This window comes from Erythrolamprus reginae, chromosome 1, assembly GCF_031021105.1.
Source record: "Erythrolamprus reginae isolate rEryReg1 chromosome 1, rEryReg1.hap1, whole genome shotgun sequence".
NCBI classification, from domain to species: Eukaryota; Metazoa; Chordata; class Lepidosauria; order Squamata; family Dipsadidae; genus Erythrolamprus; species Erythrolamprus reginae.
The window spans coordinates 115580194-115594472 of record NC_091950.1 but is presented as its reverse complement, the minus strand read 5'-3'; the positions used below and the strand labels follow the sequence as shown (position 1 = coordinate 115594472).

The 14279-nt window shown below is 36.2% G+C and overlaps 1 protein-coding gene across 4 annotated transcripts in view; it reads right to left on the bottom strand.

Moving 5' to 3' along the window:
• The window catches only part of DNAJC24 (DnaJ heat shock protein family (Hsp40) member C24), a 197183-nt gene that overhangs the window by 11693 nt on the left and 171211 nt on the right, over positions 1 to 14279 (bottom strand). For all 4 annotated transcript variants that reach the window (XM_070762242.1, XM_070762251.1, XM_070762233.1 and 1 more), the window contains exon 3: positions 2971 to 3109. In XM_070762242.1, coding sequence (XP_070618343.1) covers positions 2971 to 3109 — 139 coding nt within the window. The remainder of the gene's footprint in view (positions 1 to 2970; positions 3110 to 14279) is intronic.

Sequence of the window (14279 nt, the reverse complement as noted above, 5' to 3'; positions counted from 1 at the left end):
TAACTTCAAACAGTTGCTAAGCAACCAGTTGTAAATTGAGAACTACCTATGTTCAACACTGTAAACAATGTAAATATGCATTTACTCTTGATCAGTTGGGTTGATCATAGCTGATATCGCTGCGCTTTTAAACATTTTTGCTGTATATTGAAGAAATAAAAATAAAATAAATCTCACTAACTTAACATATGTCAGAAAACTTCATAAATGTGTCTATTCATAAACCAAAGCGCTAATAAATGTTGCCCAATTAATAGTTCTTGGTTCAACAAGCTTAGGAGTTTTGTTCCCATTGTTTCTGGTGGTTGTGGCAAGATTTAAATAAGGAAGCCACTCTCTATAGTTGGTTTTGTGTTATATCGTAATTGGAATTACTGGCTTGTTATTCTTCTATACCCAGTGCCAAATCTCTGTTCCTGTAATCACTTTCTAACTATACATTTTATGGATAGCTAGAAAGCAGTATGTCAGAAATCTCAGCTTGGAGATAATGTTGATTACCTTTCTGATAATCACTTCTACTAGCAGAAACATCCCAATGAAGGCAACAGTTAATATATCAAAACAAAACCTATGCATCCTAGGCATACATGTTGCCATTCCTATGACTACAGGAAGCGCTAGCATATCGATTCTCAAACTCCTGAAAACCCACCTATGTCGCCAGGCATGGGGAAATTGATATACCCCTCGGCTGTTCCATTTTATGTATGACTTGTTTGGGTTGTATGATTGTTTTTTAATAAGAGTTTTAAAATTGTTTTTAATATTGGATTTGTATTTTGTATTGCTTGTTGTGAGCCGCTCTGAGTCCTCGGAGAGGGGCGGCATACAAATCTAATAAATTACTATTATTATTATTATTATTATTATTATTATTATTATTATTAAATAACTTATTTCCATAAAAACTGACAGTCCTTTCAGAACAAGAAGAAATGCACGTTAGTGGCCATGTTCAACCAAATCAAATAAATTTGTATAAGTTTTAAATATTTAAAAAAATTTACTCCAGGAAAGCTTTACTAAATAAATAATAAAATCTTCATTCTCCACATTGCCTGAAAGGATAATGCTCGCTAATAATATTTAATTACATTTTTATTTCAAATGTAATCATGTAATACATTTGAATGGAACCATTTCTATCAGTTGTTACAAAAGGAAGGGCTTTTTTATCCCTTAAAAGCAGAGCTGTTTTTTGGGGTTTTTTTCTTTTTCTTTTCTTTTCCTTTTTTTTTGCCTAACAAGTCCTAATTTTTACTTAGGCGTTACGCCATACGGTTAGATAAAAAAATATTTTGTCCATTGCACATTTTCAAATCATTAATGAACAAAAATAAGCTTGTCTACACAGTATATTATATGTATCTGCCAGCCACGCTGACTAAGCCTTTGTTTCTCAAATAAAATTGTGGCAACCTTCACAGCAGGGAAGTTAAAACAGCAAGAGAAAAAGGTTTGATGGTGTGCCAACGTACAATGGAAGGGAATTCAATAACATGCTGCAGAGACAGTGAGCTTTTATCAGACACACTAAAATGTGGTGGTAGCTACACGTCAATGCTAGACCGGAGTGTGTTACTGCAGAGTGCAACTGAGTGTTTTCCCCACAGGCAATACACTATTATTGACTCCCCCCCATTAACATGGAGGGTGGATATACATTTATTGAAGGTTCTAATGGAAGGCAGAGGGTCTCCTATCCTGAGGCCAGAGCAGAGAGACAGCCTATCACGTCATGTAATGGTAGCCCATGTGTGACAGATCTGACCTACATTTCCCCCTTTCTTTTTCACAACAGCCTGTCACTGTTTTACAATGCTACATTCCAAGAGATATACAAAAAGGTATGCTGGAACTGCCTGGTTAAATGGATTGTGGTTATAGCTTGCTTGCTGAAAACTAGCTGGCATCATGCATGTCTTGTGAACACAGGAAATAGTATTAGGGCAGACTAGATCAGTGTTTTTCAACCAGTGTGCCGTGGCACACTAGTGTGCCGCGAGACATGGTCAGGTGTGCCGCGAAGCTCAGAGAGAGAAAGAAAACAAGAGAAAGAAAGAAAGAGAAAGAGAGAAAGAAAGAGCAAGAGAGAAAGAAAACAAGAGAGAAAGCAAGCAAGAGAGAGAAAGCAAGCAAGAGAGAGAGAGGGGGGGAGGGAAGGTGGGAGAGAGAAAGACATAGAGGGAGGTAGGGAGAGAGAAAGAGAGAGCAAAAAAGAGTAAAGAAGGAAGAGAGAAAAAAAGAGGAAGGGAGAGAAAGAGGGAGAGAGAAATAGAGCGAAAGGGAGGAAGAGAATTTTTTTGTCCAAACTTTTTTTAGGCCCCCACCCAGCCCCCAATGTGCCCCATGGTTTTGTAAATGTAAAAAATGTGCCGTGGCTCAAAAAAGGTTGAAAATCACTGGACTAGATGGACCATGAGGTCTTTTTCTGCCGTCAGTCTTCTATGTTTCTATGTGAACACCCCCCCCCCACATATCTTAGGACAGAGCTTGATTTGTAAAAGGTGATAGAAAGGATGCAGTTTAATTATTGCAAAGTGTTCATAAAACCATATGCTGCAGGATACCTTTGACATAAATTACTCAAACTAATTTAAAATGTAACAGTGGAATGTAGCAAAGGGCGTGACTCCAGTAATTAAGAACATTTAGCGAAAATGCTTTAAATACTGTCAAACGAAGGATGGCTAAACGAAGTCGTTATTATCTAAATTCTACATGCGTTACATTTAGAACAGTTACCACCTAGCGCTTTATCGGATGTGATGTTTAACCGCCCAATGCAGATGTGGCAATCGGTATAAATAATGCATCCAAAATATGAAAGCAAAAGAGAGAAGCAAATGAAATGTTTTGGCTGAACAAATAATATTTCAGAAACCACCGCTAAACGACTCCCACACTTTTGACCATTGAGAGCTGCTGCTGCTGCTACTATTACAGCACTCTTTGGCAGGAACCTACCATGCCGCTGTAGGTCATAGTCTTTTTTTGTCTCTTCATTTCCTAGAATTTTCCATGCTCGATCAATTTCGATGAACCTCTGCAGGCGTGCCTCGGCTTCTCCTGCTGGCACATCTGTGCTCTGTTTGTCTGGATGATACTGCCAGTCAAAAAAGGGAATGAAAAGGGGGGGGGGGAGAGAGAAAGAAAAAAAGAAAGAAAGAGAGAAAGGAAGAGAATCAATAATAAACACGAGATCTGTTTTGAGGTTTTTGGACACTACAAAGATTAGAGCCACAGCACCATGGAAAAAACACAAAGAAAGGAAACAATGCTGACCAGAAGAGACTGCTGCCAGGGTAATTAGACCAGTGTTTCCCAACCGTGGCAACTTGAAGATATCTGGACTTCAACTCCCAGAATTCCCCAGCCAGCGAATGCTGGCTGGGGAATTCTGGGAGTTGAAGTCCAAATATCTTCAAGTTGCCAAGGTTGGAAAACACTGATTTAGACTACTGCAATAACAGCAAATACACCAGTGGCACAAATGTCACAATGTGCACTGATAGCATTTTCTGGATAATTTGCCCATGGAATCACTGGTCTTATGGACAATTTACCTAAGGAGAATGATTAATGCAAAGAGAAACATATTAATACACGATGGAAGTGGAAGCTTATTATGTAATACAGAGACATTCCACTTTGCTAGTAAAGACGAATTGCATGACATTGTCGGTGTTTACTGTCCATTTAAAATACTTGACTTTATTGGGAGGGGGATATGGAGTTGAAAGAGTTAATAAAATTCTACTGAATGGAAATACAGTTTGACATATATGTATTTTGAACAGATAATTCATAATTTTAATGTATCCGAACCAAATGATTAAAACCTATCAATGCATGAATTTTCTATCCGATAATACAACTAAGATACAGGGTGTAAATGCAAAATACAGATAGTCCTTGACTTACAACCCTTCATTAATGACTGTTCAAAGTTACAACAGCACTGGAAAAAAGGGACTTATGACCATTGTTTGTACTTATGTTGCAGCATCTCGTGGCTATGTGATCAATATTCAAGTGCTTCGAAAATGGCTCATATTTATGACATTGCTGTGTCCCACGATCACATGATCCTCTTTTGTGACCTTCTGACAAGCAAAGTCAATGGGAAAGCTAGATTCACTTTAAAACCACATTACTAACTTAATAACAAGACAGACTGTAAAATGGGCAAAATTTACTTAACAACTGTCTTGCTTAAACACATAAATTTTGGGTTCTATTGTGGTCATTAGTAGAGAACTACAACCACAATTGAGTAGTTATGTTTTATTCTTGCAAATAATATTCAAATACAGCATTGTGTAATAATATATATTTTCAAATCTATTAAGGAAGAATGCTTCTAATATTCATTTGTACACTACTTTTCCAAATAGCAAGCTATTTAAGATTATTATATTCAATCTATTACTTTAAAAAAAAAACACCTATTTTAAATTAAGTACCTCAAACATTTAAATATATTAGATTTATATAATATGCCCAATATTTTTTTTTTTTTAAATGGCATAACATTCTAAAGAAGCCTCACTATTATGGAAATGCCACATTTTTTAAAAAATGAGTTTTACAAAATGTAAGACAAATCTACATCTTTTAATCATATTTTCACTTGCCTACAGTTTGAAGACATAGATGTTTTTTATTGAATACTGATGCCGGACTATATGGAAAATAGACACATAGATCAGTATCATATAGATACATTACCCAGCCTGACTAAAGTCCTAGATTATAAATTAAATTATTTCATCCATGATTTAATCATGATTTGTTATTTCATGGGAATAAAGGTGCTATTATAGTTTATTTTAAAGTATTTTTTAAAGTATTTGTGAATGGCAGTAAGACAGATACAAAAATATAAATTAACTTTACAGAGAGAATACATGGAAGAATCTCAAAGTGATTTGTGATTTGATCATTACAAAATATAAAATTTATACTGGAAATGCAATGGAAGAGGCAATGAAAGACTTTGTCTCAACTCCTTTATACTAATGGCACCATCCATAAAGGTATTTTGAACTGTTTGTTCCATAGTGTTATTTCTGAAGGGAATCAATATGATCAAGCAAAGAAAAACCATGCAATGAACATTTATGCATGTATTATTTCCAGACCATTGAGTCTATATTCCTTTCAATATACATTTGAAAATATGTTTTCCCATTCACTTTTTCTGGCAGAATTGATAACATTTCAATACTATAAACTTGAACTGCAATGAGTTTTTGGTGTCTACTGTATGCTGTTTGCTGAAAAAATAAAAATAAAAATCTATACTTGGATGGATAATACATTAATTGGGACTAATCAAGATGGCACGAAAAAAACATGCCAAGGAGAATTCTTATCAAGAAGCATGTCCCCATGGTGCTTTTTCAAGATGCAACTGGAACTCTGTGGAATGGTGCTGAAGTGGTGCTGAAATACAAGAAATAGTATAAGGGCAGACTAGATGGACCATGAGGTCTTTTTGTGCCGTCAATCTTCTATGTTTCTATGAAGTGGTGCAGTATGGGGCTTAAGGTAGTGGCAGCCCTGGGGATGAAGCAGAGGACTGGAGGCAGTGGCAGCTGGGCAAGGCTGCTGCAGCCCTGGCCCTCTTCAACTCCAGCTCTGTTGGCACTGAATGGCATTGTGCAGATTGAACAAAAGGTTATAGATTGGGAAGATATAGGTTAAGTGGGAGAGTTGTAGTAACCCAGCAATTGTAACTGCATGTGGGCAACTAAATGCTCAAATTTTAATCACAGGGCCAGCAGCACCCAGCCATGGCTTTAAGAGGTTCAGGGCAGTGGGAAAAGGGAGCCGGCCCTGCCACCCTGGGAATCAGGCTCGGAGAAAGCCCGCTCCAAAGAAGCTCGCCTGTCCGCCAATCTCTCCCTCTCTTTCTATGTCTCTGTCTCTCTATGTGTGTATCTACCCACCCACCCCCGCATCTCTTCTCTCTCTCTTGGAAAGCCAAGTATGGGCCCAACCAGCAAGCTCTCCTTGGGGTTCTTTATTACTCCTTTTATTTCTTTTAAAAATATTTTTGGAAATCCGGGCTAGCTGAGGAATAATCATCAGCCACGGCAGAGCTTCCCTTTGGGCAACCATCTGTTCTGTCCCAGATATGGACCAGAGAAAACATAGTACATATGCAATTTGTTCAAACCTATATTTAATTGATTAACCACTACTAATAAACTGGCTTATTTATTTTATTTATTAGATTTGTATGCCGCCCTTCTCCGAAGACTCGGGGCGGCTCACAATAGTAATAAAAACAATATAGTAGTGGAACAAATCTAATATTAAAAAACATATAAAACCCTATCATTATTTAAAAAACCACAAATAAATCTTAAATCAGTCTTCTCTTGAAAAAAAACTAGTTGTTAATTATACAGCATGAACAGCTGGCAAAAGTCCATAAAGTCATAAAGCAAAGATAAGTAATCAGACCTGTATATTCATTCATTCATTCATTCATTCATTCATTCATTCATTCAATTTTATGCCGCCTCTCCTTAGACTCAGGGCGGCTTACAACATGTTAGCAATAGCACTTTTTAACAGAGCCAGCCTATTGCCCCCACAATCCGGGTCCTCATTTTACCCACCTCGGAAGGATGGAAGGCTGAGTCAACCTTGAGCCGGTGATGAGATTTGAACCGCTGACCTACAGATCTACAGTCAGCTTCAGTGGCCTGCAGTACAGCACTGTACCTGCTGTGCCACCCTGGGAAGCTTACAGAAGTTGGCAAGATGCCTGGAATTAGTCCACAAAATGAAAGCCAAAACAGATAAGCCGAGCAGAAGGTTTCCAAACAAGAGGTACATAAACAAACTATCAAACGAGTTGTTTCCTGCAGAGTTGTTTCTCTCTTCATCATTTCTTAAGTGGGCTTGGGGAGTGGCTACTAAGCTCCAAGCCTATTCCCGAAGAGACCTCCTCCTGAGTTTTGGCAGCTCTGTGTGCTCGTACATTAAGAAGAGTTTCCTCCTCTTCTTCCTCATCATTATTGTGAGAACGCTGGATGTTCCAAATGCCCTGCCTGAACCTCTGCTTCTGGCACCAAATCCTCACCAGCCTCCTCACTGTCCAACTTAGGTACCAGCTGCACAGACTGCTTGCGCACCACCTCATCGGGAAGAGAGGTAGAGGGGTGAGGGGAGATACAGAGAGAGTGGGGAACAGAGGGGAAGATATGGAGAGGGGGAGAGAGAGATACAGTGGGGGGGGGAGAGAGATACAGAGAGGGGAGAGACAGAGAGATAATGGTTTTGTAGCTGGGTAGGCATGGCTAGGGGGTCATGTGATTGGGTGGGAGTGAGTGATATCGAGTTGACCATACCCACCCAGGTTTTATGGCTCGTTATGGTTTTTTTTCTGTGGGAATGGTTCCAAATGGCTCTTTGAGTTTTTAAGGTTGCAGACCCCTGGCGTAAGGCTAGTTGAAATATCCAATCTGCAACTCAACTATTTGGATGGCTATTAGGAAAAAACCCGACTAAGCTGCCTCCACTACCATTACCAGAGAGCTGCTGTTGACTAGGGTGAAACACTTGGACCTATATAGGAGGATGGGCATCCTGGCTAAGGCCCAGCTGAGGAGCAGCTGGGCCAGCCACCTTTGCCAGCCTCCATGCCTAAAGGATTAGGTGGCCTCTCCAGAAGTTAGTCTTGTTTGTTTTTTGGTTTGTAATATTTTAATCTTGTTGGAATCAAACTGTTCTCAGAGGTTAATACAGTGTAAGAAAAATATTTTTAAAATCCATGGTAGACATACAAATTAAGTAATATGCTAGGTATTCATCAAATTATGACTGTTCATTAAAAATGGTTTGAATTTAAGGCAGACTTGGAAAAATATTTACAACCCATCCTCAAAGTTACAACTGTCACATCACCTCTGTGGCCCTGTGATCACAATTCAGGTAGTTGCCAACCAGTTTGCACTTTTGACAGTTGCAGTTATCTCACAATCATAGTAGTGATTTGCAACTTTACCAGTCAGTTTCCAACAACAAAGCCAATTAGGGAGGCAGGATTTGCTTAACAACCACAATAAGAAGGGTTCTAAAATCTGGTTTTGTCATTGGGTGACTTACATAATGACCACATCACTTAGTAAGCAAAATTCTGGTCCCTAGTGTAGTCATAGGTTGAGGACTACATGTAACAATACAATTCAGACTTTACTTTAAATATTAATTTTATTTAATTTTAAAATTAAAAGAATTCAAGATTCAGAAGGATCTTGATGGACTTGAACATTGGGCCCTAGCCAACAAGTTAGAGTTTGGTGGTGAGAACTTAGACAAGAAAAGCCAAATGCAGAGATATAGAATAGACAATACCCAGCCCAACAGTAGTAACTATAGGAGGGATCTTGGTGTTCTAGTGGACTAGCTTTTAAGTATAAACTAGTGATGTGCTGCAGGTGCCAATAAATGCAATCCTAGGCTGCATCAACAGAGACAGCATCAAGGATCGTAAGAAGTGACAGCACCATCTATACTGCACTAGTGAAGCCACACTAGCCACAAGTTCTGATTGCCATGATTCACAAAAGATGCTGAGATCCTGGAAAAAATGTAGAGAAGAGCAACAAAGATGATAAAGCAGTCTCGGTGCTAATGTGTTAATGGCTGAGGGAACTTGGTTTGTTCCCTAACTAGGTATGCCTAGCCTAATGAAGAGAAGAATTTGGAGTGGCATGATCACTGTCACATTGCCCCTAGTGGCACAGGGGCTGGCACAGAGAAGGGGGGGGGGGACTTACTCTACAAAGCACCTGAAGGCAGGAGAAAAAGTAACAGGTGGAAGCTCATTGAAGAGAAATCCAAGCTTGAACTAAATAAAATTTTCCTGATAGTGATAATAATTAACAGTTTGCCTTTTGGAGTTCTGCATGTTCCATCACTATTGGCTTTCAATAAAAGATTGATTGATTGATTGATTGATTGACTGATTGATTCTTTCTCTTTCTTTCTTTCTTTCTTTCTTTCTTTCTTTCTTTCTTTCTTTCTTTGTATGCTGCCCCTCTCCGTAGATTAGCTAACCATGTGTCCAGCATAATATAAGGTCTCCTGTCTTAGGCAGAGGATTGAATCATAGACCTCCGAGGTCTATGATTCCATCTGCCTAATCAGATTAGAGTGGTCTCTGGATTATTCTATTTTGTAATTCAGGGAAGGAAACAGTCTGATCTCCATAGGGAGATTGTTCTAAAGAATTGACTTAACAGCACTTCCTGGTCCCAGTTCCCTTTATCTCCTGAAAGTGATATAAATATAATTATTTCAACATATAAACTGTTCCCCTGATTTCTGACTGTGAATTGTAGGCCTGCCTTAACCATGAAAGCCATCTTGGTGACCTTGGACCAGTCACTCACTCTCAGTTCAATTCACCCCACAGAGTTGCTGTTATGGAGAAAATAGGATGAGGAAGGTATGTTGGATATGTTAGCCTTGAGTAAAGGGGGGGGAAGGGAAATGACTAACTGACTCTCCCAAAGGTTCTTTTTCAAGGGGTAACTGAACCTTCTGGTTTTTCTTTGAAGACGTTATGCTTCTCATCTAAGAAGCTTCCCTAGCTCTGATTGGAGGGTCAGGAATGGAAGCTGAAGAAGTGAAATATCTTCAAAGAAAAATCGGATAGTCGTCATCTTTTGAAAAAGCACCTTTAGGACAACTATGACCTTGATGACTGAGAATCTCCATAGGCATTGGACTGTCTGACTGACTGACTGAATATAGAATAAAATTAGATTGGAATGGAATATAATAGAATAGAATAGAATAAATGTGATGTATGGTTGTGACTGAATTGGTTGATTGATTTTAATATACTGGGTTTTAGCTTGTAGTTTTTAACTAAGAGGGGCGGCATACAAATCCAATAAAATAAATAAAATAAAATAAATAAATTTGTTTTGTATGCACTGTTTTATATTGTATCTTGTGAGCCACCCCAAGTCTTCGGAGAAGGGCGGCATACAAATCTAAATAAATAGAATAGAATAAATAGAATAGAATGGAATAGAATATGGAAGGGACTTTGGAGGTCTTCTAGTCCAACCTCCTGCTCTGGCAGGATATCCTGACCTATACCATTTCAGATTTCATAGGATTTTCCCTATTCCCCAATTCCATTTCAGTTTTCTACTATCATCTACTTTTTTATGAATATGTGCCCAGTACTTTAGAGCTAAAAGTCTTTGCCTCTATGATTATTAAATCTGAGAGAAGAATTCAATTCATAGGATCTCTGGATTCAAGTTAAATTCTTCATTTGCAGTTTCCCCCTGCATTTTGTAATGGCTCAAGATAATTATAAACAAAACTTTGTTGTGGAAAATTCAGAAGAACAAAACACAATTCTGAGGCGATATAATCAAACATTTATGCAAGGATAATTGAATCCAAATTTTACAAGAAAAAGAAATCCAAGTAATGAGAAAGCAAAGATTTCTATAGAAGTTGTAATCTTGAACTTGAATTTTCCATCCTACATGGTGAGGAATCCAAAAAATCTGATTTGTTGACAAATCAGTAGGTTTTTAATGGCACATATGGGATTCTTCCTGTTGTTATGCAAAACAGCTGCAGACCTTGGGCAGGCAATTATTAAGAAGATGGAACATTGGTGTTTTCCCAATGAGCATGAAGTATGTGTGCATGCATTTGCGTGTGTGTTTGTGCATGTAGGTGCAAACAACTCTCTATAAAATAATTACAGATAAAATGTAACTGGTGAAATGGAAAAGCAACAATGAAAGAGCAAAATATCAGGTAAGTAACTGTTCCCTGGAAAGTAATGGAGGTAACTGATGTAGCACATGATCTAAACACCTGCTCCTAATTTTACTTCTAACAAAATCCATGGGAGATCCTCCACACATCACAGGATAGTTCTTTGGTCAAAAAACCCCCTCATCCATTTGAGATCTTTTAGTTTGGTTACTATACAGACTTAATGACTTGCACATAAAAGGTCTTGTATAACAGCTAGCTCTTTGCTCTGTGGCCTACATGGTTCATCAGGTACTAATTAGATAGCATGCTCTGTCAACACTTCAATGCTTTTCTTCTATTAATTGATCTTTCTGCCAAATTAATGACGTAGTACCAGGTTTGAATTCCCCCAGCCCTTTTACCTGTGAAATACCGTATAGGAAAGAAAAAGATCCCAAGTTATATGTGCTCTTGTTCAATATTTCAACACAACATTGAAAACACCATACTAAAAGTTTAATTGTGTTTGCTTTGACTCATCAGCATTTCATTTATTTGATACTAAAAAAAATTCTTGTGTTCTCAGAATAACCCCAAACTGTACCAAAAGATGAAACTGAAAAAATTAAGAGGCAAGTATTTATAAAAGTAAAGATTTAATGTTAATAGCTTACAAACTAAGACATTATTCTCAAGCCTAAGAAAGTCCAATAGAAGAAAAAGAGAGTAGAAGAGAAAAAAAGAGTGGGAAAGATAGATTATATTAAGCTCTGATTAATTAAAAAGGAAATTAACCCTAAGTGTGACACAGTTCTAATTAGCAGGGCACAATCACCTATCCCAGTTGTTTAATAGAGGAGTTTACACATATATGTGAAAATTTTACATTTAGTCTCAGGGGAAAGAATAGAATTTATTCAAGTTGCTACTTTAAAAGGAAATAAAAAAGATACATATCAAAAGAAATGCTACAAGCAGTTATTCAATGCATATTTTAAAAGTGTTACTATACACTGCCCTTACTTATATTGAACTGCAAATATTTAAAATTTATTTTGTTATTACACAATGTTTAACTTATTTAATGTAAAAAAAGTTGAATAACTGTTTATAAACTTTGCAATTAAATCTTTAAGTGATATAATAAACACAACATTACAAATAATTAAAACATATGGTTCATCCATTTTTAAATTGCATTAAGAAAAAAAGTAAAATATCAAAGATAAAGGCCTGGTAACAAATATAGCACACTACTGCCACCTAATGTATTCTTAAATATTACATTCAAAGACGTTGCATGTTTCTTTATATTATTTTAAAAATATTGATCATAGGTAAGTATTTTTACTGATGCTATTTTAGATTAACATGTACATTCCTTTTCAAACTGCAAACTAGAAAGAAAAGACCCCAAACTATATAGATCAATTAACTGTTTTAATCTACAACCTGCATGCCTATTTATTTCAAAAACTCTAATACAAAACACATATAGAGCCCTACCGGTAAAATGAAATTCAAACATTTCTATAGACATTGCATAGATACACATCCTTTATGCTTCTTGCAATAAATTATTTTTACATTAAAAATGTGATAAATCCTCAATTGTAAAGAAAATTTAAATCATAATGAAACTACAATACAAACTTAAAGATTTGGTAAGGCAATGTTGCTGATAGGTATATTGCCTCTAGTAATCCACAGTGATTCTGCAGAAGCTATCTCCAGAATAAAAGTTCCTTTTTTCTTCCCAAGGTCCCATGTTTATCCCTTTAACTTATGTTGAATATCCTAAATTTCCCAATTTAGAATTCTTTTGCTCCTTGGCAAGATTTTCTGCTCAAGCTCTAGGGCAAACAAATATTAATTGCAATTTATATAAATTGCAAATATAAACATATATCTTTTTTTCTGGATTCAACTTTATTCCCCAATTTAATATAATCAGCTATTATATTCATTGTATCTATGCCAATTAACTTTTAACAATGGCTTTCTAAATATAAAGTGCAAAACCAACATTTAAGAGCAAAAAAAGCCTACTATTATGAATAAATGCATTTGGGCACCGGGAGAGAGAAAAAAAATAAAGTTAAATGTGAGCTTCCCTTTCAACATATTTTCTAAATGCTTGAATAAAAAGTAGCAGAAGATAAAATAAAAATCATAGATAAAATAAAAATAGGATTTGAATATAAAACTTCAATTTGTATCTTCAAGATAGTTACCCCTTTTAAAAATCTCAAATATTATCAATCCACATATTGGAATATTTTTTTGGGCTGGACACATAAATTTTTATGGAACAGACTGTCTAATATGATTACTTTTAAAATAACTGGGACATTTTCTACTTATTCAATGTCAAAGGAAACAGAACCAAATATTTCCAAGAGCAATAATGCAAATATACAGTATTCCAGACAAATAAAATCCAAGCTGATCAATACTTAGCCAATTTTTAAATCCATATTTTTGAGTCGATAAAATGTTTTGTTTGGAAAAAAAATTACAAATTATTGCAATAATTCCTCATTTGAAATTTTGCTTTAATTGCTACATCAATTCAACAACTGCCACTTTCCACAGGCCAATATAGCACTACCAGCAACATCTATCAATTTTATGAATTTTATGAATTATGAAATTTACATACTTTCCCCTTAAGAGGTATCAAGAAGCAACTTTATTCTCTGTACTCTCAATTGTGATTTGAAAGTCTGCTTAGAACTACAGGAGTTAATCATGAGATTAAAAAGGAATGGAAAATCTAACCTAAATCAATAGGGAAGAGTGAATATTAATTTGACAGAAAAGGGTTTGAGGAAGAAAATACTGAAAGAATATTAATGTGTTATATAAAGCTTCCAGCAACCTTGCCAAGTAATGCTTGCAAGTACTTTCTGTACAGCTGAAGAAATGAAGGAGTTCATTATAAATAAAGATGGGAAAGTCTATCACATTGCAAAGTTGCCTATCTATCTTTTATCTAAGGATCTGCAGTTCAATGGCTTTTTCTGCTATATAAGAGGATGTCAGGTTAACCACAGCTAGCCTTTGTTCAGTGGGTGTTTTTTGAGCTGTAAATTTAATAACAATTCACTTAATTTGTAAGCCATCTAATTCTTGATGATGGGGCAGCTAATGAAAACCTCACAATTATAAAAATGCTCTTTTTAAATTTGCAAAAATTGTAAATTTGTCATCTGCCTCAGTTGCTTTGGAGCTCTGTGTCATCCTAGGCTTGAAAACTGTTAAACTGTCCACTTTGATGATTCATATCTAAAGACAATGTGACTATATTGGACAGGCTACTTCATATGACACATCTGGCAGGTTAAGGTTACTTCATACACAGTATTTCAGCTGAAATATTAATAAGTTGAGCTTATTTATTAAATTGAACTCCACAACTCTGTATAAAATAAAAACATTACAGTAAAAAGGTTAAAAAAAAAAAACACTTGCAGGCATCCATAATAAAAGCATCCAATATAAAAACAATGCAATGAATA